General features: G+C 46.1%; 1 protein-coding gene across 1 annotated transcript in view; it reads right to left on the reverse strand.

Moving 5' to 3' along the window:
- LOC138568908 (vomeronasal type-2 receptor 26-like) overlaps positions 1 to 26,702 on the reverse strand; it is a 195,164-nt gene that overhangs the window by 141,497 nt on the left and 26,965 nt on the right. Inside the window, exon 3 of the mRNA XM_069646688.1 lies at positions 8,061 to 8,184. Coding sequence (XP_069502789.1) covers positions 8,061 to 8,184 — 124 coding nt within the window. The remainder of the gene's footprint in view (positions 1 to 8,060; positions 8,185 to 26,702) is intronic.

Raw genomic sequence — 26,702 nt, forward strand, 5'->3', positions numbered from 1 at the left:
CTACCGTAGAAAATTAATCTTAGAAGCTTTAATAGACAGTGCAATCCTTCTCAAAAGAAAGTTATTCATTTTAGTGTTAAACAGAATGAAAGCACTAACAAAACTAGCTACTAAATTACAAAAAAACTTCTCAATAAACAGAATGTCAACAAAAATAACTTCTTAAATATCTGTGGAGGTGAATGGAGTCACACCACGAGCACAGAACCATATTTTAATGAAGAAGCATACAAACAAAACCAAACAAACACAATTGCCATCAATAGCAGTGGACAAGGTTATGAAAAAATTAATATCATAATGGAACAAGAAATACTGCTTACAAAAATATCCCCAGAAAACTCCGAATTACCTCTCCATTCGACTGAACCAGAGCGTCCAGTATACAAAAGGCCATGCACGTCAATGTGTAACATTCCCAAAAAATCTTTCAAATCTTCACACCAGTTCCTCAATCAGTATGTGAAAGGCAAAGACAAATTAAAAATGAAAGTGCTGTAAAATATGGATACCTGTCCAGTGCGCAAATACACAGGACTACAAGGACATCCATTAGCCTGCATTTCAGGACCTATTTGCAAAAGCACCTTCCATCATATCAAAATGATATCAAAACATCATTCAATTATAAGAAATCTAGTCTACAAACTGTACTATGCTAAAAGTCCTGCTTTAGCACTAGCCAATTTAAATAACACCCAAAGACCTACTCCAAGAAATGGACCATATCCAGAGAAAATATTTTGGAAGTGAAAGCCACCCACAAAATGCAATAGCTTTACAACAGACTACCAACAATTCTGCACATGGCAACCTTCTACTACACACATACAAAAAAGAAATACTAAAAGTACATCCGTTGAAGTACAAAACCATGTGTGTGTGTGTGTTGCCGCAGAACTTTTGATGAAAGTAACACAAAAACTATAGACATAACATACAAAATAGAAGACAATGAAGATTCCAAATGGTTTGAATTAGCTATCTACCTTGTAGCAGAAAACAAGTACGAAATAACCGACCCCCTTAATACTTTGCAGTTACTGCACTACAAAACTTCACAACAACCAAGCTCCTTCACGTGCTATCACAAATAACTTGGAATTATTCCCACTACCAAAACCCCTGCAACAACTCAATTTAAATGAGAGCATCATAATTCAAACAGTGCACCAATTTCAAGCAATAATATACCTTTAACCAAAAACAGCAAAAATACCTCCCTCTGAATTGGTGAAAGGCATTTGTGGCAAAGTAGTTTATTTACCATTAGATCTGAAAGAAAATGTATACACTCTGGGAGTGCAACGTCCAATACAGCAATCTTTAATTGTCTTAGTAAATGGTGTACCTACAAAAGACAAAAACATTTGGCAACAACTCGTGGACTTACATAAAGATAGACAAGCCTTGCAATATTTAAAAGACAATAATGAATACTACAAAGAAATAAATATTGAAGAAAACTTAAGAGAAACAACTGAAATAATTCAAGAGTCACCAGAAACTGGTCAATTTGAACTTCTAGACCCTGCTACAGTATCCAGTATTTTAGACCATTATACAATTCATCCATTGCACTCTAATGACGCCGTAGAAGATGCACTAGAAACATACCAAATGCGACAAACCAAAGGATCACCAATCAGCATAAGGGAAAAAAGTATAGAAGCATGTGCTTTTCCTCTACTCTTTCCTACTGGCAAAGGTGGAAGATACGATGATAGACCCACTCAGATAACAGCATCAGAATACCACTCATTATGAATGTATTCTGAAGATCCCAGATTTAGACAAAATGTGGAATACATATTCCACCTACTCTTTGAAAGTGAACTAGCAACTCTATGTTACGGAGTTGCACACCTATTGAAATCAGGAACCCACTTTCAAAATATGTCAGCGATGCAATGAATACGAAAAGTGCAAGAAAAAGATGATGTTTTACAATCAAGCATTACAAATCTGTTTGCAAACATGCGTGGTACGAAAGAGTACTGGTTCCGACGTCACGGAGATGTACGTTGTATGATAAGAAACCTTGGCCCACCCACTTGGTTTGTTACATTAAGTTGTGCAGAATATGCATGGGAAGATTTACATGATTTCCTACACATATCAAACAAAAACAAAACATACATAGATATACTAACACCTGGAGAACTTTGCTCTCTAGATCCTGTTAATGTTTCAAGATATTTCCATCATCATTTCATTGCTATGCTACACTTTATTTGTAATAAAACTGTTCATCCCCTGGGAAAAGTGCAACACTTCTTTTGGAGGAAAGAATACCAAGCCAGAGGAGCACCACTTATCCACATGCTTTTATGGATTAAAGATGCTCCTAAATTTGGTCAAGACAGTGATTCCACTGTTTCACAGTTTTTTCGAAAAATATGTCACTTGTGAAATTCCATCGAAAGCAACAAATAGTTATCTTCATGCACACATTGTACAATTTCAAAGACACAAATGTGGCAAATATTGTCGTAGCAAATACAAAAACAAAGGGAAATACTACACCAAATGCCACTTTGGTTTCCCTAAACCAGTTACAGAAACAGGTGAAGTGAACAACTTCATGTCTTCAGTTAGACATAGTGTTAAAGGTAAATCACCTAAGAACACATATTACATAGAAATAACAGAAGAATCAAAATATATCAATGATTACAATACAATCATTGCCCTCTTATGGAATGCAAACATAGATGTGCAGTACATTGCAGACAATTTCACTGCAGTTGCACGATATGTTACAGCCTACTTAACAAAAGCAGAAAAAACAGAGCTTCAAAATCTCTGGAATGACCTATCATCAGACAAAACACTATCTCAGAAATTGTACAGCTTGGACATTAAAAATGCTCTGTCATAGAGAATGTGTCTCCTATGAAGCTGCAGATCGTTTAACCGCTACTGCTTTGTATGGAACATCTGAAAATATAGTATGGCTAAATCTTGGTCCTGCTAAATCTAGAAAAAGAGTTCTCAAATCATATGAGGACATAGAAACAATAGCCAAAAATGATCCCGACAGCCAAGACATTTTGAAAAACAATTTACTAGACACATACTACACGAACAGGAGTACCACTTTGGAAACCATGTGTCTATACCACATAGCCCAAAACTTCACATACAAAAATAATATAAAACCTGATGAACAAAACCGTAAATACAAAGTGACAGATTGTGAAGGCAGCTTAGTGAAACTTACCAAACAAAGCTTAATTAATCATATCAAATTGTCATTAAAAAACCCTCAACAGAAAGAACTATATCACATGTCCCTGCTACAACTTTTTAAACCATGGAGAAAAGAAGAAGAGATACTAGAAACTATGACTCCTATGAAGACGCTTTCAAAGCAAATGAAAGCACTATCACTGATATAAACTTTACGCAGTACAAAACAATGTTGCAGAATGAACAGCAACACGAAGAAGAACTCCAGGCCCAACTAGATAAGGACACTCCCGACAGTAGTCAACCTTCTGTAACAGGAAGTCAAGAACAACTGGGACAGCCACTAATAGCAAATAAGGCAGAATTAGCTATGACAGAAGTAGAGAACACCATGTGTCACTATGAAGAAGATACAGAAGACTTAACTGTACTACAATCAAAACTGAACAAAGAGCAGCGCACCATTAAACAAGAAGTAACAAAAGAAATTGCACATGAAATTAAAGAATGTACCTGCCAAAATTACAAACCTATACTAAAATACGTCAGTGGTGAAGCTGGTGCAGGCAAAACATTCTTAATCAAAATCATCAGCAAGTTCCTTCAACATTTGACAAACAACAAAACTGTCAGCTGTTGTAACTGCCCTCACAGGTTTAGCTGCCTACAACATAGGCAGTGTCACTTTACACCGATTACTACTCCTTCCAGTCCAAAACAAATTAGAATATTACAAACTTTCTTCAGAAGCTGCAATGGAACTACGCAGAGTGTTAAAACAAATGAAAATGGTTCCCTGCAGCGCTCTGGCCAGCCTCTCATGGCCCGCTTCCTGCTCCTACCTGCAAGGCAAAAAACCTCAAGGTCATCTTCGACTCCACACTCTCCTTCTCTCCTCATATATCTGACGTCTCTAAGAAGTCACACTACCAGCTGCACCTCCTCAGAGGTATTCTTCCCTTCCTCTCCTTCCCCTAGAAGCTCACGGCCTCCAGAGCCCTGGTTCTCTCGAAGCTGGACTACTGTAACAACCTCTATCTTAATTTGCCTGCCCCCACTCTCCGCCCTCTGCAACTCATCCAGAACAGGACTGCGAGACTTGTCCTTGGCCTCAAGCCCAGGGACCGTATCTCTCCAGGACTGAAATCTCTACACTGGCTCCATGTGGCTGCGAGGATTAAGTTCAAAACCCTCTGCATTGTCCACAAGGCCTTCTGGGGCCTGGGGCCTAAATACCTTCAACTCTCTCTTCCTAAATATCTTCCTTCCCGAGCCCTTTGTTCATCTGTCTCCAACTCTCTCAGGGTCAGCTGCTTCTCGAAGCAACGAGCTGGGGGTAGATCTCTCTCTACGGCAGGGGCCTCCCTCTGGAACAGCCTTCCTGCCTCCCTGAAACTTGAGGAGAACCATCTTCGGTTCCGGAAGCACCTCAAAACCTTCCTCTTTGCTTCTGCTTTCTCTCTCCCTCTCCCCTGCTAAATTCTTCACCAAAACTGCACTGATTCTGCAACTGGGCCACTCTCACCGACCTCGGTCCTAGGCCCAGTCACTCTTCACTTGCACTGCCTCCCTGGCAACCCCTGCACTGCGGGACTGTCTCTGCATCCCAACAGCCCTCCCCTCCCAGCACTTGTCTGCACTTACCTTGCACTTGCCACCAGCTGGCCCTATTTATTTATTTATTTATTATTCTACTTACCCTGTTCAGCACTTCCCCCTCTCCCCTTCCCCTTGTACTTTTTCCCTTTCCCCTACCCCTGCACTTGCACGATCTGAATGACACCTGTCTTAGTAGGATCGTTGTCTGTCTTTCCCCCCTGTTCGCCCCTCCCTGCCTTGTTGCGCCTTGAAACACTTGTGTATAGGCGTGTTACAAATGCCATATCATATCATCATATCATACTAATAGATGAAGTGAGCATGGTCTCCAACCTAATGTTGGCTTTGATTCACCTCAGATTGCAAGAAGTACTTAAAACAAACTACGAAGAGCTCTTTGGAGGAAACACATTATTGTTTTCGTAGATCTTCTTCAATTGACACCAGTGAAAGGTGAACCTATTTTTAAAACCTTAGGACACAAACTCTGCCGTAAAACTGTTGGCAGCATAGGAAATGTCAACCTTTGCAACATTTCCAATACAGAGAATTAACAGAAAACATGCGCCAATCTGCAGACCTCACTTACACCAACATTTTAAAAAGTATTAGAGTTGGTGTACTATCTCAAGAAGCACAAACAATATTAAAAACCCGGCACATCCATGCGCTTTATGGCCATAATTCATGTGCGACTGATGTTATGGAACAATTAGCGCACAAAAATGTCAATTGTGGGTCCTTAATGCCAACTCTTGCAAGCTGTTCCAAATTCAATGAAACAATATTGAAAAAAGAAATGCAACCAATAATTGAAATTTCCTCCACAGACAAACTGGACTTACATGGTATGACACTACCCATGTGTCAACAAGCCACAAGACTAAATACCTTAGGAAATTCTATCTCCAACACAGCTGGTTTGGAGAAAATAATAAAATTATCCTTGAACTGTAGAGTAATGCTTAAACATAACCTTGACGTGGAGCAAGGACTAGTTAATGGAGCACTGGGTACAGTTGTTGGCTTTCAAACATACCCACGTGACAACAACATTCAGTTTGTCAATATTATCTTTGACAAACTTTCAGAAGTAAAAAGGATAGGGCGCTCAACAGCTTGATTCCTTCTCTTCAAGGACATCTATGTACGCAGAGAACAATTTTCGCTAACTCTAGCATACGCAGTTACCATTCATAAATCACAAGGTCTTACCCTAGACAAAGCATTGATAGATATAGGTAACACAGTCTTTAAAGAAGGCATGAGCTACATAGCACTACACCTGACGGTCTATTTCTAATCAACTTTGATGCAAGTAAAGTAAACGCTGATATTCCTTGCCTTTTAGGATACAATAGACTACGTTCACTATACACCCCCCATCTAAAAACATAGCCTGTTCCACAAAAAGGAAAACGTTGTAAAAGAAAACTAATTCAAACAGAAATACAACAGGATCTGACTGCAAATCCTCCAAATAGAGTAAAAGAAGCGAATACTTCATCAATTACCACAGCCTATGGCCTGCGGCCATGCACCCAAGACTATAGGCCCTGGACACAACCACCGCAGCATATCACACCCATAGACCACACCCATAGAATCAAACATTTTAACTGTCTATATGGGCCCACCCATATCACACCTTCTGCAAAGTTTGGTGAGAATTCACCCAGGAAGAGCGAAGTTATAAGCCACCCAGGGTGGCTTATAACTTCAGTGCATATAACTTCAGACTTGGGTGCCATGCACCCAAGACTCTAGGCCCTGGCCGCAACCACCGCAGCATATCACACCCACAACCATCGCAGCATATCACACCCATGTTGGCTTATAACTTCAGTGCTTATAACTTCGGTCTTGGGTGCATGGCCATGCACCCAAGACTCTAGGCCCTGCCCACAACCACCGCAGCATATCACACCCATGGTGGCTTATAACTTCGGCCATACACCCAAGACTCTAGACCCTGGCCGCAACCACCGCAGCATATCACACCCATAGAATCAAACATTTTAACTGCTGCATATGGTCATTGTTTATGTCCGCTGACACCGCGCGTGTCCTTACAACAGTCTCAACTTGCCTGCGGACAGCACGGACGTGAATACTATCCTTAGGACACCCCACATTTTCACTAATTACGAACATCCCGATCAGCGCGGGTATGGCAAATACATCAGTAGCACCTGCCACCTAAACAAATACAGTATTTCACCCATCTCTTACTCCCCAAACCTCCCCAAGCACTCTTGCACACCAAAACACTCCCCAAAACTGCATTTCGCCTCTGTTCGCCGCTGCACTGTCGGCTGATCCAAGATGGCAGACGCATCGGAACAATCTGACGCACATCACGCCTCACTCCAGCCAATTGACAGACACGTTGCATGTCCGTGGACATGACACAAGCCAATTAGCCAATCGGTGTCCTGCCCGTGAAGCAAACAGGGAAGTGTGTCCGCGGAGCGGACATAGATATCATTAATTCTTTAGACCTATTTTTTGATTGTTTTTTAAAAAACTACTGGACAGATTTTCACCAAATTTACAAAAGCACGCTTTCGGGACCAAGCCGCTGCTCCCGCCGCAAATTTGGTGAGAATCTGTCCAGCAGTTTGGGCTGTAAGCGTGCGCAAAGTTTTTTTCACATTCACTCAATGGGAAAAAATAAATTTTGGACCCCCCTATAACTTTGCCCCCTCTGGACCAAGCCTCCCCAAACTTTGCAGAAAAAATTCAGAGTGGGCCATTTACTTTTTTTTGCAAAGTTTGGTGAGGATTCGTCCAGGGGGAACGAAGTTAGAAGCCACCCAAAAAGTGTTCCTCCTATAGGATTAGCAATTTAATTGATCCCAATAGATCTGCTAGTGGATGCTGAGTAAGCAATGTCCTATTCTCCTCCTTCTAACTTCCTGTGTATTCTGCAGTTAGTAGTCTGCGAATGCGCTCACATACAGAAGTGTGTTTTCTTCAAGCTTATTGCAGATTATGCAGAGGTTTTACCTGCAAAGGTATGTGAACATTGCTTATTATATTGTGGACATAATTTTGTTCAAAGTATTAAGGTGTCATCGTCTATCTTGCCTATCCTGCACTTCTCCCAAATACTTGGGTGTCACTCTCTTCCAAGCGCTATGGGTAAGTGCGCCAATGAGCGCCCAAGAGCACCCTACCCTGCACAGATCACTTGCCCACTTGCACACAAGATAGGAATCAAAGATCAGCAATTTAGATAGACCAGTAAATATGTAGTTATTACCTACCACTTGTGTTAGTGATTTCTCCTTCTGGGCAGAAGGCACAGTCATAGCAGCAGATTGGCTCTCCCTCACGTTGAAGCTTTCTGTATCCAGGGTGACAGCTCTCACTGCACACAGAGCGGGGGGTCTGACGAGGAAAGCAACAAAGGACATGGGTGATAAAAAACACATGCAAGTGGGTCAGAGGATGAAGAGACACGGAGAAGCTGTGATAATACCAGTGAGCTAGGGGTCTGAGGAGGAAGAGACAAGGATCACATGTAATTCAGAACAAATAGACAAATCTCTTATGTACAGTGCAAAGGTTCTGAAGAAAAAGAGACAAAGAACACATGTGATAATATCAGATAGGTTCTAAGGAGAAAGAGACAAAGGACACATCTAATAATATCACCTATGGTCTGAGGAGAAAGAGAAAAATAGTAGTTCATTCTGAAATATGGATGACATCTCTCTTTCCTGTAGTAGGCATATAGTAACATTGCTTATTTTTTCAGTTTTCTGTTTTGTGCTTCAATGTTTTTCTTTTTGCTACCTCATAGTCGTATAGAGAGAGTGTGAATAGAGGGGTAAGACCTGCCATCTTTTTCAAAGACAAGTGCAGCCAACCAGGCTCTTGCTAACTGATTCTGCTTTCAGTGACAGTGTTGATGCGGTGTGTGGGAGAGGGTGCCATGGCCCTTGTCAGCAGCCCTCTCTAATTGGCATCTTGCCATTTCCAACACTATGGACATCCTTGCAGCTGCTATGAGAATCTGTTTGAAACCAACCTCCAATTGTAACTCTTGGTGTGACTCTGCCCTCGCCGCCCTGAAATGCAAGTGCAGGGTGGCTGAGAGGAAGTGGAGGGCTTCCATGCATCCTCTGACAAACTGGCATGCTGCCTGCTTAAAATGCAATACAGACTCTTTGTCATGTCCAAGAAGAGAGTCCACATCCAAGCCCATGTTTCTGTGGCCTCTAACACCACGGCCAAAATCTGCAAGGAGCTGGCCAATCCTTATCCACCTCTCCTGTTCACTCCCAGACCCTCTGTGATGGCCCTGGCTTCTGACTTCCCTACTAAAGCTCGGGACATCCTGTCCTCGCTCTCCTCTTCCTCTCCCTCCACCACTCTTAGCACCCCTCCGGCCGCCTCTCCATCTCCTCCTCCTTTCTCCTCTTTCTCTCTTATAACACCTGACCATGTTTCTAGACAAGTCTGATCTATGAAAGTGTCATCCAAACAGGTGCTCTCCTACTCCTCCAGAACCATCAGGGACTACATTGACACCCTTGATCCAGCCTTGGCCGATTTTCTGCTATTACTCTTTCGGCACTGGTGCTTTCCCCTCTCTCCTCAAGCACTCCCTTGGGCGCCCCCTCCTTCTGCCAATCCTACCTGTCTGGCTAGCTATCAACCAATCTCTATCACTCCTTTCCTGGGCAAACTCCTTGAAAAGCTGGCCATCTTCTAGCTTACTCTCCACGATTAAACTGTTGGCTGTCTCGATGACCATCAGTCTGGCTTCAGAGCAACCAGACGCACAGAAACTGCTCTCCTGAACACCCATGAAGATCTGATCTCCAATCTCGACCCCAGCACCCTTTCTGTCCTCATCCTCTTTGACCTTTCCTCTGCTTTCGACATGTTCAATAATACCATCCTGATAAACCGACTCTGTGAGAACCCTGGCATCACAGATCAGGCCCTGGAGTGGCTGACCTATTCCCTCCTGGACCAACCATCCCAGGTCAAACTTGGGTCCTTTCTTTCCACCGCCTCTCTCTCAATGTATGTTCCCCAGGTCTCTAACCTCTCACCCTGGCTCTTCAATCTCTATGTGGCCCCTCTGGCCCACCTTATCTCCACCTTCTGCCCTAACTTTCAGAGTTATGTGGTTGACACGCGGCTTCTTATAGCCTCCTCTCCTCTCTCGCACATTCCAGACTGTCTATCTGCGATTCAGGATTTGTGCACCTCCAATGATCTCTGCCTTAATGCCAGTAAGACACAGATCCTTCTCATCAGGACCCCTGCTCCTGCTTTCCCTCTCTCACTCTGGCCGCCATCCATGGGCCCTCTTACTTCACCTTCCTGTGAGGCAAAAAAACTTGGTGTCATCTTTGACTCCACTCTCTCCTTCTCTCCTCACATCACGACCTTTCCAAGAATGCCCTTAGATGTACTGTTCCTTTTCTCACTTTCCCCCAGAAGCTCATTGCCTCCAGAGCCCTGGTTCTCTCAAAGGTTGGACTACTGTAACAGGCTCTTTCTCAAACTGACTTCCTCTACGCTCTGCCCTCTGCAACTAATCTAGAACAGGACTGCAAGACTTGTCCTTGCCCTCAAGCACAGGGACTGTATCTCTCCAGTCCTGAAATCTCTCTACTGGCTCCCGGTGGCTGCAAGGATCAAGTTCAAGGCCCTCTGCATCATCCTCAAGGCTTTCTGGGGCCAGGGCCAGCACTAAATTTAACACTCTCTTCCTAAATACCTTCCTTCTCAAGCCCTTCACTCTGCTGCCTCCAACTCTCTGAGGGTCAGATGCTTCTCCAGGCAGAGAATAGGGTGCAGTTCACTTTCCTCTGCAGGTGCCTCCCTCTGAAACGGTGTCCCTACCCTCTCAAACTTGAGCCGGTCCAGCTGAAGTTCTGGAAGCAGCATAACACCTTCATTTTCTTCTCTGCTTTCTCTCCCTCCCACCCATGCTGATCTTCCTGTCTGCTGCGCCGACTGGTTGCTTGGTAGTGTTAGGGAGAATTCTCTGTTTAGGCTGAATTTCCTAACCTAGTGAGTCCCCCAGCAGCTTCGCTGGATTTTCTGGGGTTTATTTTTTCTCCTGCCAAGAGTGAGACTCTCTTACCCTCACTCTTGGACATGATTTGAGTGTGTTTCTTTGACTGTAGATGTGTTTAATGGGCTATGGGGTCTTTTACTCCATAGGGCTTCATGTGTTTTTGTGATGTGTGTTACACAGCACCCTCAGTGCAGTAACACAGGGGTGTCATAGTGACTCCCCAGTATAGACTCCATACCCTGGGACTCACTACTGTCTCCCAGGGTCTGTAAAGTCACCATTGACTTTACTAGTCTTAAATTCTGAACAGAACCAGTACAAACCATCATATTGTGGACGTACTGGCTGGGGCAATTCGATTGCCCCGGGGTCTGTTAGTCGAGGGGGCACGTCTCCATCCCCCCCGATCGAGTTTTGGCTGGTGGCATTGGATACTACTTTTTATATTCAACCGCAAATATTTCTCTATGGGATTTTCCCATTGTTCGAGGCTACTATCTTTATTTATTTAATTACGTTAGCATCGAACATACTGCCGGTTTATTTAATTAATATTAATTCTCCGGTTGGTATTTTTTGCCAAAACTCGGTTCTAAAATGGCGTTTGTGTTCTCTTCTGTGACTCCAACCCAAGTCGAGCCCTTTGTTCCACTTTTTGGCGGGTTTCTCCACAGAAGCCCTCCAAAGTGGTGCCACTCTGTCTGGGGTACTTAGGAGGGTTGGAGAGGGATTTAGGCATCCTGGACTGAATTGCCTAGGCAACTCAAGTCGCACTCCGTCCTGATTGGCCCAAGTGGTGAGCCGGCCGGCTCACCACTTAGCATGTTTGAGTGACAGCTAGGCTGAGTGAATGGGGGTTTTCTGCATAAAAGCATGGCTTTGGGGACTGGAACGTCAGAAGTCGCCACAGGACCTAAGAATCCGACGAGGGAGAAGCTGAGCTGACCTGCCACGATGACACCACCGGTGGAGCCCTGCTGGACCGTCTCACCACTTTTCCCAATGACAGAGGAGATCTCCCGCCGGAGAGTCTTCTTCCTTTGACTGGTGGGGATAATCAGTTTCACCGTTTTTTCGATTTCCCGACTCATCTAGTGGCCGCCTTGCCTGTGCTAAGCACCCCGGCAACCGGAATACCACGTTTTTCCACGACCGCGAAATAAAGGGTAATACCTTTAACCTGAAAACTCAGTGGCTGGTTTCTTCCCTGGCAGTGCAAAGACCTTCATCTTTCCTCCAAGTCGAGATCTTCTCTTCCCCTGGATGATGACGAGACTTGCACCTGCTGCCAGGAACAACTGCCACCGCTGGAGGATCCTTCCCACTTAAGGTACTGTTTCCCACCTGGCTTCCCTTGCCACCGTCTGTACGGGGTAGATTTAGCCCCTGGCTTTTGAACCTGGGTTAGCCTGGGACACCCTGGCTAAACTTTTCTGAGCCTCTCTAAACTCTTTTCGAACTCTCTGCAAGACTTTTTAAGCCTAGTGTAACTGTGTGATCTTGGGCGTATTTGTGCTCTGCTCTCTCTAAGAGTGGGCCCAGCCTATGAACTTTGGCTCACAAGTAACTTTTGCTCTTCTGCCTTGCTAATAGTGTTCCTAAATCTTAGAGTGGTGTATCTTTCCATAATCTGTCTTTTTCCCTCCCTTCTTCACAAACTTATTGGAGTGCCATCTGTAGTTAAGCGCTCACCTCTGTATGGAAATAAGTGGTGTTAACTAAGACTTATCTGATAAGGAATAAGGGTTGTATATATTATAATAGTAACTGTGTTTAGAGTGTTTTACAATAAGAGTGCTGGAGTGTTTCAAACAGTGTGTTTTTAAATAAATAATTATATACTTTGATACCAAATCTCTGGTCAGTGTTTGCTTGTATTGTTGTATCTGAGTGCCTATTGTGTATACTTTGCATACTGCCTAACTCTTCTTGAGGGAAGTCTGACTGCTCAGCCACAGCTACCAGGTAAATCTGGGTGGTACAGACTGCTACCAAGTGGGTTTACTGCTAACACCTGTCCTAAATCTTTTGCAGTGTTCCCAAAGGGAACTGCACAGGTTTCTGCCTAACACTTGGTTACCCTCAGAGTCTCACTGGGTACCTAGCTCCTCATGCCCGGTCTCCCCCGCACTGCCTCTGAGCCTGTCGTGCACTAGGGGCTGTAACCTCTACAGTCTCCCGTCTCCTTGCACTTACCCAGAGCTGTGCTGTCCTGGCTGCACTTACTCAGAGCAATGCTGCCCTGACTGCACTTTCCCCTTCCACCCCGTGCACTGCCCCGTTCCCCTTCCCCTGCCCTTTGCATTCCACACTTGCAAGATTTTAATGACACAAGGCCTAATAAGGTTGTTTGTCTTGTCCTCCCTCCGTTCCCTTCCTTGTCTTGCCGCTCCTAGAAACACGTGTGTACAGGCAAACTATAAATGACTTATCATATCATATCTTAGCAGGAGATTCCAATGAATATCTACCACTGCAGCATCCAGAGGTCTTGAGTGTTACTGGAATGGTAAGTCGAGGACTCGGAGCATCAGGAGCTTGTGTAGAGCATTGTGTCACCAGCCAGGGCCACACACACCACCAATACATCCAATAGCCGTAACGGTGGGAGCTGGATCAGGCACGCGGAAATGCCCCACAGCTACGACACAGAGAGAGAAGTTCTAATGTGGCACTGCGGAGGCTAGTCAGGTAACTAAGCAGTGTTATATACTATTTCAGCTTCTCAGGTCACTGTTCCCTGGAACCCATGCCGGGTGGTCCACCCACAAGCTTTGCATCATTATTATTCATCTTTATGGAATGTTAGAACCCTAGCAGCCGTATGAAAATGTACTACAAGTTATACTTTTATCAAAGTTCTGAAACTGAGCAGAGAAAAAACATCTGGGTCACACCACAGAAAGCCTGGCAGTCCCACCAGAGGCAACAAAGCTTGTTATCAAATTGAGGACAATATTGATCAAATATATTTGCAAATGGGAGCAAGACACACTCTGGGGATAAATGAAACAGGCTAAAACCTCCAGTTCTAAATGTCCTGTAACATTATCTGATTGAATGTCAGCTCAGGGTTGTATCTTATATTGCAATATCAAGTAATTACCATTCATCAGACAATACATTACAATTTTGTTTGACAATGAGAACCAGACACACTCTGGAATAAATCAAACCGGCTAAAACCTCCAGTTCTAAATGTTTTGTAAAATATGATCTGATTGCATGTAATACCATGAAATAAGGCCAGTTTAGAATTGTATCTTACATTGAAATATCTAGTAATTAACATTAATCAGATAATACAATACAAAGTGAACAGTGCCTCAGATGGCTTCAAAGGAACATGGACCATTAAGATATTTCTTCTTGTGTTATTGAGACATTTCCAGAAAAGATTATTCAGGAAGGCGTGTGTCAACCAGATTAAGGGAATCCCTAAGCTTTCCTCAACCTCCATGTATGCCTCATCCCTGCAGCCGAGGAGTCCGTAACCCACCAAGGTTCCGAGGCATGTGGAAACCAGACTAGGGGGTCCCTAAACTTTCCTCATCCTCCATGCATGCTTCATCCCTGCAGCCGAGGACACCAAGGGTCCCAGACATGTGGAAACCAGACTAAGGGGAACCCTAACCTTTCCTCAGACTCCATGTATGCTTCTTCCCTGCAGCCGAGGAGTCCCTATGTTAGGCAGAAACCTGTGCAGTTCCCTTAGGGAACACTGCAAAAGATTTAAGACTACAGGTATAGCAGTAAACCCACTTGGTAGCAGTCTGTACCACCCAGATTTACCTGGTAGCTGTGGCTGAGCAGTCAGACTTCCCTCAAGAAGAGTTAGGCAGTATGCGAAGTATACACAATAGGTACTCAAACACAATAGTACAAGCAAACACTGACCAGAGCTTGGTTTCAAAAGTATATAGTTATTTATTTTAAGAACACATAAGTTGAAAACACTCTAGCAATATATAGTAAAACACTTCAAACACAGTTATATGGAAAGCAGTCCCAACCCTTATTCCTATCTAGACAACTCTAGGTTAACATCACATAATTCAAACAGAGGTGAGTGCTTAACTTTAGATGACACTCTAGTAGGTTCAAAGAAGGGAGAGAAAAAGCAGGAATAGGCTAAACACACCACTCTAAGGTCAAGAACACTTTCAATAGGCTCAAAGAAGCATAAAGTCACAGGTGAGCAAAAGTCACTAGGCAGGGCCCACTCTTAGAGTAGACAGAGCGAAAATGTGCCCAAGATCACACTGTTATTAGGGATTCAGAGTCTTGCAAAGAGTCCAGACGGAGTTTAGAGAGGCTTAGAAAGTTTAGCCAGGGTGTCCCAGGCACTCCCAGGTTCGAAAGCCGGGGGCTAAAACTACCCCGTACAGTCGGTGGCAAGGGAAGCCAGGCGGAACACGGTACCTTAGACGGGAAGGATCCTCCAGCGGTGGCAGTTGTTCCAGGCAGTGGCAGCAAGGCTCGACGTCGGTCAGGGGAGAAGGAGTTCTCGCTGAAGAGCAGAAGAAGAAGGTCGTTGCACTGCCCGGGAAGAAACCAGCCGCGGAGTCCTCCGGTTAAAGGGTTGTACCGACTTTCGCGGTTGTGGTAAAAGTGTGGTATTCCGGTTGCCGGGGTGCTTGGCACGGGCAAGGCGGCCACGAGATACCTCGAAGAAGCAAAAAGAAGGTGAAAACTGGTTGTCCCCACCAGTCAAGGGAAGGAGCCACTCCGCTAAGAGTTCTCCTCGGTCGTTGGGAAAAGTGGTGAGACGGTTCAGCAGGGCTCCACCGGGTGGTGTCGTCGCAGCAGGTCGGCTCAGCTCTTCCCTCATCGGATTCTTGGTCCTGTGGCGACTTCTGAAGTTCCAGTCCCCAAAGCCCTGCTTTTATGCAGCAAACCCCCATTCACCCAGCCTAGCTGTCACTCAAACATGCTAAGTGGTGAGCCGGCCGGCTCACCACTTGGGCCAATCAGGACGGAGTGCGACTTGAGTTACCAAGGTAACTCAGTCCAGGGTGCCTAAATCCCCCTCCACCCCTCCTAAGTACCCCAGACAGAGTGGCACCACTTTGGAGGGATTCTGTGGAGAAGCCCGCCAAAAGTGGGACAAAGGGCTCCACTTCGGGTCAGAGTTACAGAGGCGAACGCCAACGCCATTTTAGAATCAAGTTTTGGCAAAAAATCCCAACCGGAGTTATAATAATAAATATATAAACCGGCGGTATGTTTGAGGCTACCGTAAATAAATAATTAAATGTGTTAGCCTAAAACAATGGGAAATCCCATAGGAAAATATTCGCGGTCGAATATAAAAAGTAGTTTCCACTGCCACCAGCCAAAACTCGATCAGGGGGGACGGAGACGTGCCCCCTTGACTAATAGACCCTGGGGCAATCGAATTGCCCCAGCCAGTACGTCCACAATATGATGGTTTGTACTGGTTCTGTTCAGGATTTAAGACTAGTAAAGTCTTTGGTGACTTTACATGCCCTGGGAGACAGTAGTCAGTCCCAGGGTATGGAGTCTATGTTGGGGAGTCCCTAGGACACCCCTGGGTTACGGCACAGAGGGTGCTGTGTAACCCACATCACAAAAATACATGAGGCCCTATGGAGTAAAAGACCCCATAGCCCATTCAACACAAGGTTTAACCAAGAAAACACACTTCAACATGCCCAAGAGTGAGGGTAAAAGAGTCTCACTCTTGGCAGGAGAAAAAAAGAAACCCTAGAAATCCAGCAAAGCTGCTGGGGGACTCACTAGGTAGGGAAATTCAGCCTAAACAGAGAATTCTCCCTAACACTCGCCCCCCCCCAAGACTAAGGGACAGGAGGATTTAATCCACTCCTGGATGAACCTCATACCTCTAGTCGATGATATACATCCTAGAGAGTCCATCAGCATTTTGATGGTGACACCCTGACCTGTGCTCAATGGTGAAATCAAACCCTTGCAGGCAGATTGACCATCTCAATAGTTTTGGATTCTCCCCTTTCATTTGCATTAACCATCTCAAGGGTTGGTGGTCAGTCTGAATAACAAAAGTAGAACCATACAAGTATAGCCTAAACTTCTTCAGTGCCCACACAATAGCAAAGCATTCTCTTTCGATTGTTGCCCACCTTGTCTCAGGATCCTTCAGTTTTCTACTGATGAAGCAAATGGGGTGCTCCCTACCCTTCTCATCCAGTTGGCTTAGAACTGCACCTATACCTACATTGGAAGCATCAGTTTGTACAATGAAAGTTTGGTGGTAGTCAGGAGCTCTTAATACTGGAGTTTGGCAAAGAGCTCTCTTCAGTTTTTCAAAGGCCTGATTGCACTCCTCATTCCATTTTACCTTTTTAGGGAATTTAGGAGAGGAGATTACATTCAGTGGAGAAGCTATGGTCCCATAGTTCTCAATGAAATTCCTGTAATACCCAGTGAGGCCTAGGAAGGCTCTCACTTGGGTTTGAGTAGTTGGTGTTGTCCAATTTTGCACAGCTTCAATTTTGCTGAGCAAAGGCCTTATTTCTCCACCTCCTACCTCATGTCCAAGGTAGACCACTTTACTTTGACCAATCTGGCACTTACTGGCTTTGATTGTCAAATGGGCCTGTTCAAGGGCCTGCAACACATGTCCTAGGTGGTTCACATGTTCCTCCCAGGAGTGGCTGAAGACTGCAATGTCATCCAAGTATGCCATGCAGAAATCTTCCATCCCAGCCAGAACTTGGTTCACCATCCTTTGGAATGTGGCAGGTGCATTTTTTAATCCAAAAGGCATGACCTTAAACTGGTACAAGCCAACTGGGGTTGAAAATGCAGTTTTCTCCTTGGCATGGTCTGTCAGGGCTATTTGCCAATAGCCTGACGTAAAATCAAATGTGCTGAGGTACTTGGCTGCACCAAGTTTATCCACCAACTCATCTGTCCTGGGCAAAGGGTGGGCATCAGTCTTGGTGACTGCATTTAGAGCTCTATACTCCACACAGAATCTCAAGTCTTTGGATCCTGCCTTTGGTACTAACACAACTGGGCTAGACCATGGACTAGTAGAGGGCTCTATTACCCCGAGATCAAGCATCTTCTTGACCTCTCCTTTGATGTGGGTTCTGATGTGTTCTGACATTCTGTACCCTCTGCTTTTGACTGGCAGACAGTCACCAGTGAGTATATCATGCTGGCCCCAAGGGGTCAAGCCTGGTGACAGTGAGAACAGGGAGGCAAACTGATTTAACATAGATTTGCACTCCTCTTGTTGCTCAGGTGTCAGGTCTGACGAGAGATTGACTCCTTCAACTTTCTCGTCTAAAGGCACACCTCTGAGGAGATCAGGGAGAGATTCACTCTCTTCTTCCTCTGCAGCTGAAGCTAGAAGCAAGGCTCCTACGTCAGGTCTGGAGATGTATGCTTTTAGTCTGTTAGTGTGGAAGACTCTAGGAGCTTCCCTGGGTCTGCCCAGATCCACCAGATAGTTGACCTCTCCAAGTTTTCCCACAATCTTGAAGGGTCCCATCCATTTGTCTTGCAGGGCCCTCTGCCTTGTTGGGAGCATAACTAGAACTAGCTGGTCTTGAGTAAACTCAACCATGTTAGCCTTCTGGTCATGCCAATGTTTGACCAGAGCTTGACCAGCTTTCAAGTTGTCACTTGCTTCTGCCATCATGTGTGACATTCTCCTCCGGAGACCTATCACATAGTCAGTCACTCTGACTGGCTTGAGGGGAGGAGCACCTTCCAATCCCTCCTTAATCAGGGCCAATGGACCTCTGACCGGATGGCCATAGAGAAGCTCAAAGGGAGAATAACCTACTCCCTCCTGAGGGACTTCTCTATAAGCAAAGAGAAGGCATGGCAGTAGAAGGTCCCACTTCTTTTTAAGGGGTTCCTCTAAAGCACCTATCATGCTCTTCATGGTTCTGTTAAACCTTTCAACCAACCCGTTTGTCTGAGGGTGGTATGCTGTTGAGAACTTGTAAGTAACTCCACAGGTTTTCCACATGGCTTTCATGTAGTGGGACATAAAGTTTGACCCCCTGTCAGAGATTACTTCCTTAGGAAACCCAACCCTGGTAAAAATACCAAGGAGGGCCTTAGCCACAGCCGGAGCCGTAACAGTCCTCATAGGAATTGCCTCAGGGTACCTAGTAGCATGGTCTACTACAACAAGTATAAACCTGTTGCCTGAGGAGGTTGGGGGATCAAGGGGACCAACAATGTCAATCCCTACCCTCTCAAATGGGACTCCCACAACTGGGAGAGGCACTAAAGGTGCCACATTCTTGGAACCAACCTTACCAGAAGTCTGGCAGGTATGGCAGCTCTTACAATATCTATCTACTTCAGCCCCCATCTTTGGCCAATAAAAGTAGAGAGAGAGCCTTTCCTTGGTCTTCTTGAAACTCAAGTGACCAGCCAAAGGTATCTCATGGGCTAATTGTAAGAACTGTTGTCTGTTCTCTTGGGGGACTACAAGGCGCTTGTAGTCTCCAGGTTCAGACTCAGTTGGTTCACTATAGAAGAGGCCATCTTCCCAGTGTAACCTATACTTCCCAGGCTCTTGCCCATCAGCCTGAGAATCTGCCTGGTGGCGGAGACCTTCCAGAGTTGGACATTCTCTTTGCCCCTTACGAAAAGCCGCCCTGCTAGGTCCACCTTCTGCCAGTAAAGACTGCAGCTCAGGATGGTCCTCAGGGTCCAAATCTCCAATAAGGTTTGGGCCTCCTTCTAGCTCTTCCTCAGAGTCTAGCTCAACCACACAGGGTTGTACCTCCCTCTCAGCCTCAGCTGGAGGAGGAGTTACAGGTGTAACTTTGGACAACCTAGGGGAAGTCCTTGTTGGAAGCACTGGAGTGCTTGCTGCTGGCTTTTTCTTAGGAGTCTTGGGTTGCCCCTTTGCTCCTGATCTGGTTGTTACTGCAGTAAGTTGCTCCAGTGGGAGAGGAGTGATTTCTGTCATCATCTCCTGAGATAACCCTCTCAGGGTTTTCTCTCTTGCAGGTTTTGTGAGCTCCTGTAACCTCTTGCTAGGTGGTCTGGGGGTATGTGACACAACTCCAAGAGCTTTGAGGTCATTACCCAACAGAACCCTAGCTGGCACTTCACATTGTACACTGACAGGTATTTTTACAGCCATATCATTACATTGGATGAGAACTGGTAACTGGGGACACATCTGCACAGGCCCACCAGCTAACTTGGTGAGGCATTTGGGTGCCTTAGCAACATCCTCTGCCTTGAAAAATGATTCATCCACCACAGTTATGCTGGCTCCAGTGTCCCTAATGGCAGGAGTCTCCTGACCATTCACCTGGACACTGTCCTTATAATACTCTTTAGTATTATCTGGGATAGAGTTATAGACATCTAAGTTCTGTTGTTCCCACAACCCCAGAGAGACTAAAGAAACACTAGCTGAGACTCCAGTGGGTTCATCAGCCAGTAATAGAAAGTTTCCACTTGCCATATGTACTTCCTCTTCTGGAGCGAAGGCTAAGGAGGCAAGCTGGACCCCTGAAGGTTTACCCTTACATCTGGGATCTCCTTTCACATGGTCAGTAGCCTTACAAACAAAGCATGAGCCAAAGGCTCGCTGGAATGGAGGCTTGTTCTGACCTCCTTCTGGTCTGGGACCAGAAGGTATACTAGCCTGATTCGGTTTCCCTTGTGGCTTACCCTTATAGTTTTGTTTGGGGCCCTCTTTGGAATTTGTAGTATTAGAGTTCTCTTTGGAGTCCTTTTTAGGCTGTTTCTCCCCATCCTTTCTCTGAGTTACCCCAGAGTCCTTGTGAGTGGCCCTGTTGGCAACCCACAAGTCAGCAGCCCTAGCTAGTTTCCGGGAATCTAATTCCTTGGAATCAGCCAAGTGTTGTCTGAGCTCAGGAGAGCAGGCATCATAAATAGTCTCCAACATAAACAAATTCTTCATACCTTCATAAGTGTTCACCTTGTAACCCTTAATCCATCCCTCTAAGTTTTTCAACCCTTCACTCACCCAGGTAGCCCAAGGGGTACCATCATGCTTTTTGAGGCTCCTAAACCTCTTAAGATACTGGGAAGGGGTCTTCCCAAACCTAGCTATCAAAGCTAGTTTCACACATTCATAGTCCTTCTTATCCTCCTCCTCCATCTCCATTACCACATCAGTTGCAACAGGGGGAAGCCTAGAGAACAACCAGGTGAGTAAGTCATTACCTGTGATGTTCTGGAGCCCATGATTATATTCAAACAGAGACAACCAATCCAACACATCCAACTTAGGCTCATACATACCAACCAATTCTTTAGGCATCCAGGGTCTTTTAGGACTGGAACTTCTAGAGGAGCCAGAGAGAGAAGCATTCTCAACAGACAATTTCTTCATTTCTAGCTCATGCTTGAGCTCCATTTCCCTTAGCCTTAGTTCCTATTCAGTTTGAGCATTAAGTTTTTTATACTCCAATTCTAGTTTCATTTTCTCTAGTACTGAGGACTAAATGTGGGACCTGGTAAAGGCCCAGTAGGCACAGCAGGTAGAGCAGGCAGAGGCCTAGGGGGGACAGTCACAACAGCCTCACCCTCCTCTTCTGACTCTTCCTCAAAATCATCAACATTTTGTTCTATGTCAATTTCAATACTGTCATCTACATTTGCTGGAGTGGTAGGTTCCTCTGAACCATCACCCATACTTTGGTTAGCTAACAATCTTTCAATCAGCTCCATTTTCTTGCCCTTAGTCATGAGATCCTTATGTTTACAGAGCACTCTTAAACAATCAGCAGTTTTGGCTGCAAGGGACTCTTGACTATAGCTTTCTATAACTGACATGTTAGAGGTTTACTTTTACAGTGCTAAGCTTTGTGGTTAGTTGCACTAAGGTATCTAAAGCACACCAAAATGTATACTCCATACAAATCCCACCGCTGTACACCAGTGTTAGGCAGAAACCTGTGCAGTTCCCTTAGGGAACACTGCAAAAGATTTAAGACTACAGGTATAGCAGTAAACCCACTTGGTAGCAGTCTGTACCACCCAGGTTTACCTGGTAGCTGTGGCTGAGCAGTCAGACTTCCCTCAAGAAGAGTTAGGCAGTATGCGAAGTATACACAATAGGTACTCAAACACAATAGTACAAGCAAACACTGACCAGAGCTTGGTTTCAAAAGTATATAGTTATTTATTTTAAGAACACATAAGTTGAAAACACTCTAGCAATATATAGTAAAACACTTCAAACACAGTTATATGGAAAGCAGTCCCAACCCTTATTCCTATCTAGACAACTCTAGGTTAACATCACATAATTCAAACAGAGGTGAGTGCTTAACTTTAGATGACACTCTAGTAGGTTCAAAGAAGGGAGAGAAAAAGCAGGAATAGGCTAAACACACCACTCTAAGGTCAAGAACACTTTCAATAGGCTCAAAGAAGCATAAAGTCACAGGTGAGCAAAAGTCACTAGGCAGGGCCCACTCTTAGAGTAGACAGAGCGAAAATGTGCCCAAGATCACACTGTTATTAGGGATTCAGAGTCTTGCAAAGAGTCCAGACGGAGTTTAGAGAGGCTTAGAAAGTTTAGCCAGGGTGTCCCAGGCACTCCCAGGTTCGAAAGCCGGGGGCTAAAACTACCCCGTACAGTCGGTGGCAAGGGAAGCCAGGCGGAACACGGTACCTTAGACGGGAAGGATCCTCCAGCGGTGGCAGTTGTTCCAGGCAGTGGCAGCAAGGCTCAACGTCAGTCAGGGGAGAAGGAGTTCTCGCTGAAGAGCAGAAGAAGAAGGTCGTTGCACTGCCCGGGAAGAAACCAGCCGCGGAGTCCTCCGGTTAAAGGGTTGTACCGACTTTCGCGGTTGTGGTAAAAGTGTGGTATTCCGGTTGCCGGGGTGCTTGGCACGGGCAAGGCGGCCACGAGATACCTCGAAGAAGCGAAAAGAAGGTGAAAACTGGTTGTCCCCACCAGTCAAGGGAAGGAGCCACTCCGCTAAGAGTTCTCCTCGGTCGTTGGGAAAAGTGGTGAGACGGTTCAGCAGGGCTCCACCGGGTGGTGTCGTCGCAGCAGGTCGGCTCAGCTCTTCCCTCGTCGGATTCTTGGTCCTGTGGCGACTTCTGAAGTTCCAGTCCCCAAAGCCCTGCTTTTATGCAGCAAACCCCCATTCACCCAGCCTAGCTGTCACTCAAACATGCTAAGTGGTGAGCCGGCCGGCTCACCACTTGGGCCAATCAGGACGGAGTGCGACTTGAGTTACCAAGGTAACTCAGTCCAGGGTGCCTAAATCCCCCTCCACCCCTCCTAAGTACCCCAGACAGAGTGGCACCACTTTGGAGGGCTTCTGTGGAGAGGCCCGCCAAAAGTGGGACAAGGGGCTCCACTTCGGGTCAGAGTTACAGAGGCGAACGCCAACGCCATTTTAGAATCGAGTTTTGGCAAAAAATCCCAACCGGAGTTATAATAATAAATATATAAACCGGCGGTATGTTTGAGGCTACCGTAAATAAATAATTAAATGTGTTAGCCTAAAACAATGGGAAATCCCATAGGAAAATATTCGCGGTCGAATATAAAAAGTAGTTTCCACTGCCACCAGCCAAAACTCGATCAGGGGGGACGGAGACGTGCCCCCTTGACTAACAGACCCTGGGGCAATCGAATTGCCCCAGCCAGTACGTCCACAATATGATGGTTTGTACTGGTTCTGTTCAGGATTTAAGACTAGTAAAGTCTTTGGTGACTTTACATGCCCTGGGAGACAGTAGTCAGTCCCAAGGTATGGAGTCTATGTTGGGGAGTCCCTAGGACACCCCTGGGTTACGGCACAGAGGGTGCTGTGTAACCCACATCACAAAAATACATGAGGCCCTATGGAGTAAAAGACCCCATAGCCCATTCAACACAAGGTTTAACCAAGAAAACACACTTCAACATGCCCAAGAGTGAGGGTAAAAGAGTCTCACTCTTGGCAGGAGAAAAAAAGAAACCCTAGAAATCCAGCAAAGCTGCTGGGGGACTCACTAGGTAGGGAAATTCAGCCTAAACAGAGAATTCTCCCTAACACCCTAACCCACCAAGATTCCCAGACATGTGGAAACCAGACTAGGGGGTCCCTAATCTTTCCTCTTCCTCCATGTACGCTTCATTCCTGCAGCCGAGGAGTCCCTAACCCACCAAGGTTCCCAGACATGTGGAAACAAGACTTGGGGGGTCCCTAAGCTTTCCTCATGCTACATGTATGCTTCATACCTGCAGCCGAGGGGTTCCTAACCCACCAAGGAAACCATGTGGAAACCAGACATAGGGGGTCCTTAAGCTTTCCCCAACCTCCATATATACTTCTTCCCTGCAGCCAAGGAGTGCCTAACCCACCAAGGTTCCCGGAAATGTGGAAACCAGACATGGGGGGTCCTTAAGCTTTCCTCAACCTCCATGTATACTATATCCCTGCAGCCGAGGAGTCCCTAACCCACCAAGATTCCCAGACATATGGAAACCAGACATGGGGGGGTCCCTAAGCTTTCCTCAACCTCCATGTATGCTTCATCCCTGCAGCTGAGGGGTTCCTAACCCACCAAGGTTCCCAGACATGTGGAAACCAGACTAAAGGGGTCCCTAAGCTTTCCACAACCTCCATTTATGCTTCATCCCTGCAGCCAAGGAGTTCCTAACCCACCAAGATTCCCAGACATGTGGAAACCAGACTAGGGGTCCCTAATCTTTCCTCATCCTCCATGTACGCTTCATTCCTGCAGCCGAGGAGTCCCTAACCCACCAAGGTTCCCAGACATGTGGAAACAAGACTTGGGGGGTCCCTAAGCTTTCCTCATGCTACATGTATGCTTCATCCCTGCAGCCGAGGTGTCCCTAACCCACCAAGGTTCCCAGACATGTGGAAACAAGACTTGGGGGGTCCATAAGCTTTCCTCATGCTACATGTATGCTTCATCCCTGCAGCCGAGGGGTTCCTAACCCACCAAGGAAACCATGTGGAAACCAGACATAGGGGGGGTCCTTAAGCTTTCCCCAACCTCCATATATACTTCTTCCCTGCAGCCGAGGAGTGCCTAACCCACCAAGGTTCCCGGAAATGTGGAAACCAGACATGGGGGGTCCCTAAGCTTTCCTCAACCTCCATGTATACTACATCCCTGCAGCCGAGGAGTCCCTAACCCACCAAGATTTCCAGACATATGGAAACCAGACATGGGGGGGTCCCTAAGCATTCCTCAACCTCCATGTATGCTTCATCCCTGCAGCCGAGGGGTTCCTAACCCACCAAGGTTCCCAGACATGTGGAAACCAGACTAAAGGGGTCACTAAGCTTTCCTCAACCTCCATGTATGCTTCATCCCTGCAGCCAAGGAGTTCCTAACCCACCAAGGTTCCCAGACATGTGGAAACCAGACTAGGGGGTCCCTAATCTTTCCTCATCCTCCATGTACGCTTCATTCCTGCAGCCCAGGAGTCCCTAACCCACCAAGGTTCCCAGACATGTGGAAACAAGACTTGGGGGGTCCCTAAGCTTTCCTCATGCTACATGTATGCTTCATCCCTGCAGCCGAGGGGTTCCTAACCCACCAAGGTTCCCAGGCATGTAGAAACCAGACTAAGGGGGTCCCTAAGCTTTCCTCATCCTCCATGTATGCTTTATCCCTGCAGCCGAGGAGTCCCTAAACCACCAAGGTTCCCAGGGATGTGGAAAACAGACTAAGGGGGTTCCAAGGCTTTCCTCATCCACCATGTATGCTTCATCCCTGTAGCCGAGGAGTCCTTAACCCACCAAGGTTCCCAGACATGTGGAAACCAGACTATGGGGGTCCCTAAGATTTCCTCAACCTCCATGTACGCTTCCTCCCTGCAGGTGAGGAGTCCCTACCCCACCAAGGAAACCATGTGGAAACCAGACATTGGGGGGTCCTTAAGCTTTCCCCAACCTCCATATATACTTCTTCCCTGCAGCCGAGGAGTGCCTAACCCACCAAGGTTCCTGGAAATGTGGAAACCAGACATGGGGTGTCCCTAAGCTTTCCTCATCCTCCATGTATACTACATCCCTGCATCCGAGGAGTCCCTAACCCACCAAGATTCCCAGACATGTGGAAACCAGACATGGGGGGGTCCCTAAGCTTTCCTCAACCTCCATGTATACTTCATCCCTGCAGCCGAGGAGTTCCTAACCTACCAAGGTTCCCAGACATGTGGAAACCAGACTAAAGGGGTCCCTAAGCTTTCCTCACCCTCCATGTATGCTTCATCCCTGCAGCCGAGGAGTTCCTAACCCACCAAGGTTCCCAGACATGTGGAAACCAGACTAAGGGGTTACTAAGCTTTCCTCAACCTCCATGTATGCTTCATCCCTGCAGCTATTGAGTCCCTAACCCACGAAGGTACCCAGGCATGTGGAAACCAGACTATAGGGGGGTCCCTAAGCTTTCCTCAAACTCCATGTATGCTTCTTCCCTGCAGCTGAGGAGTTCCTAACCCACCAAGGTTCCCAGACATTTGAAAACGAGACTAGGGGGGTCCCTAAGCTTTCCTCAACCTCCATGCATGCTTCTTCCCTGCAGCCGAGGAGTTCCTAACCCACCAAGGTTCCCAGGCATGTGGAAACCAGACATAGGGGGTACCTAAGCTTTCCTCAACCTTCATGTATACTACATCCCTGGAGCCGAGGAGTCCCTAACCCACGAAGGTTCCCAGACATGTGGAAACCAGACTAAGGGGTTCCTAAGCTTTCCTCAACCTCCACGTATGCTTCATCCCTGCAGCTGAGGAGTCCCTAACCCACCAAGGTACCCAGGCATGTGGAAACCAGACTATAGGGGGGTCCCTAAGCTTTCCTCAAACTCCATGTATGCTTCTTCCCTGCAGCTGAGGAGTTCCTAACCCACCAAGGTTCCCAGACATTTG

The sequence above is a fragment of the Ambystoma mexicanum genome, chromosome 2q (assembly GCF_040938575.1).
Source record: "Ambystoma mexicanum isolate Mex_15411 chromosome 2q, UKY_AmexF1_1, whole genome shotgun sequence".
In the NCBI taxonomy this organism is placed as follows: domain Eukaryota; kingdom Metazoa; phylum Chordata; class Amphibia; order Caudata; family Ambystomatidae; genus Ambystoma; species Ambystoma mexicanum.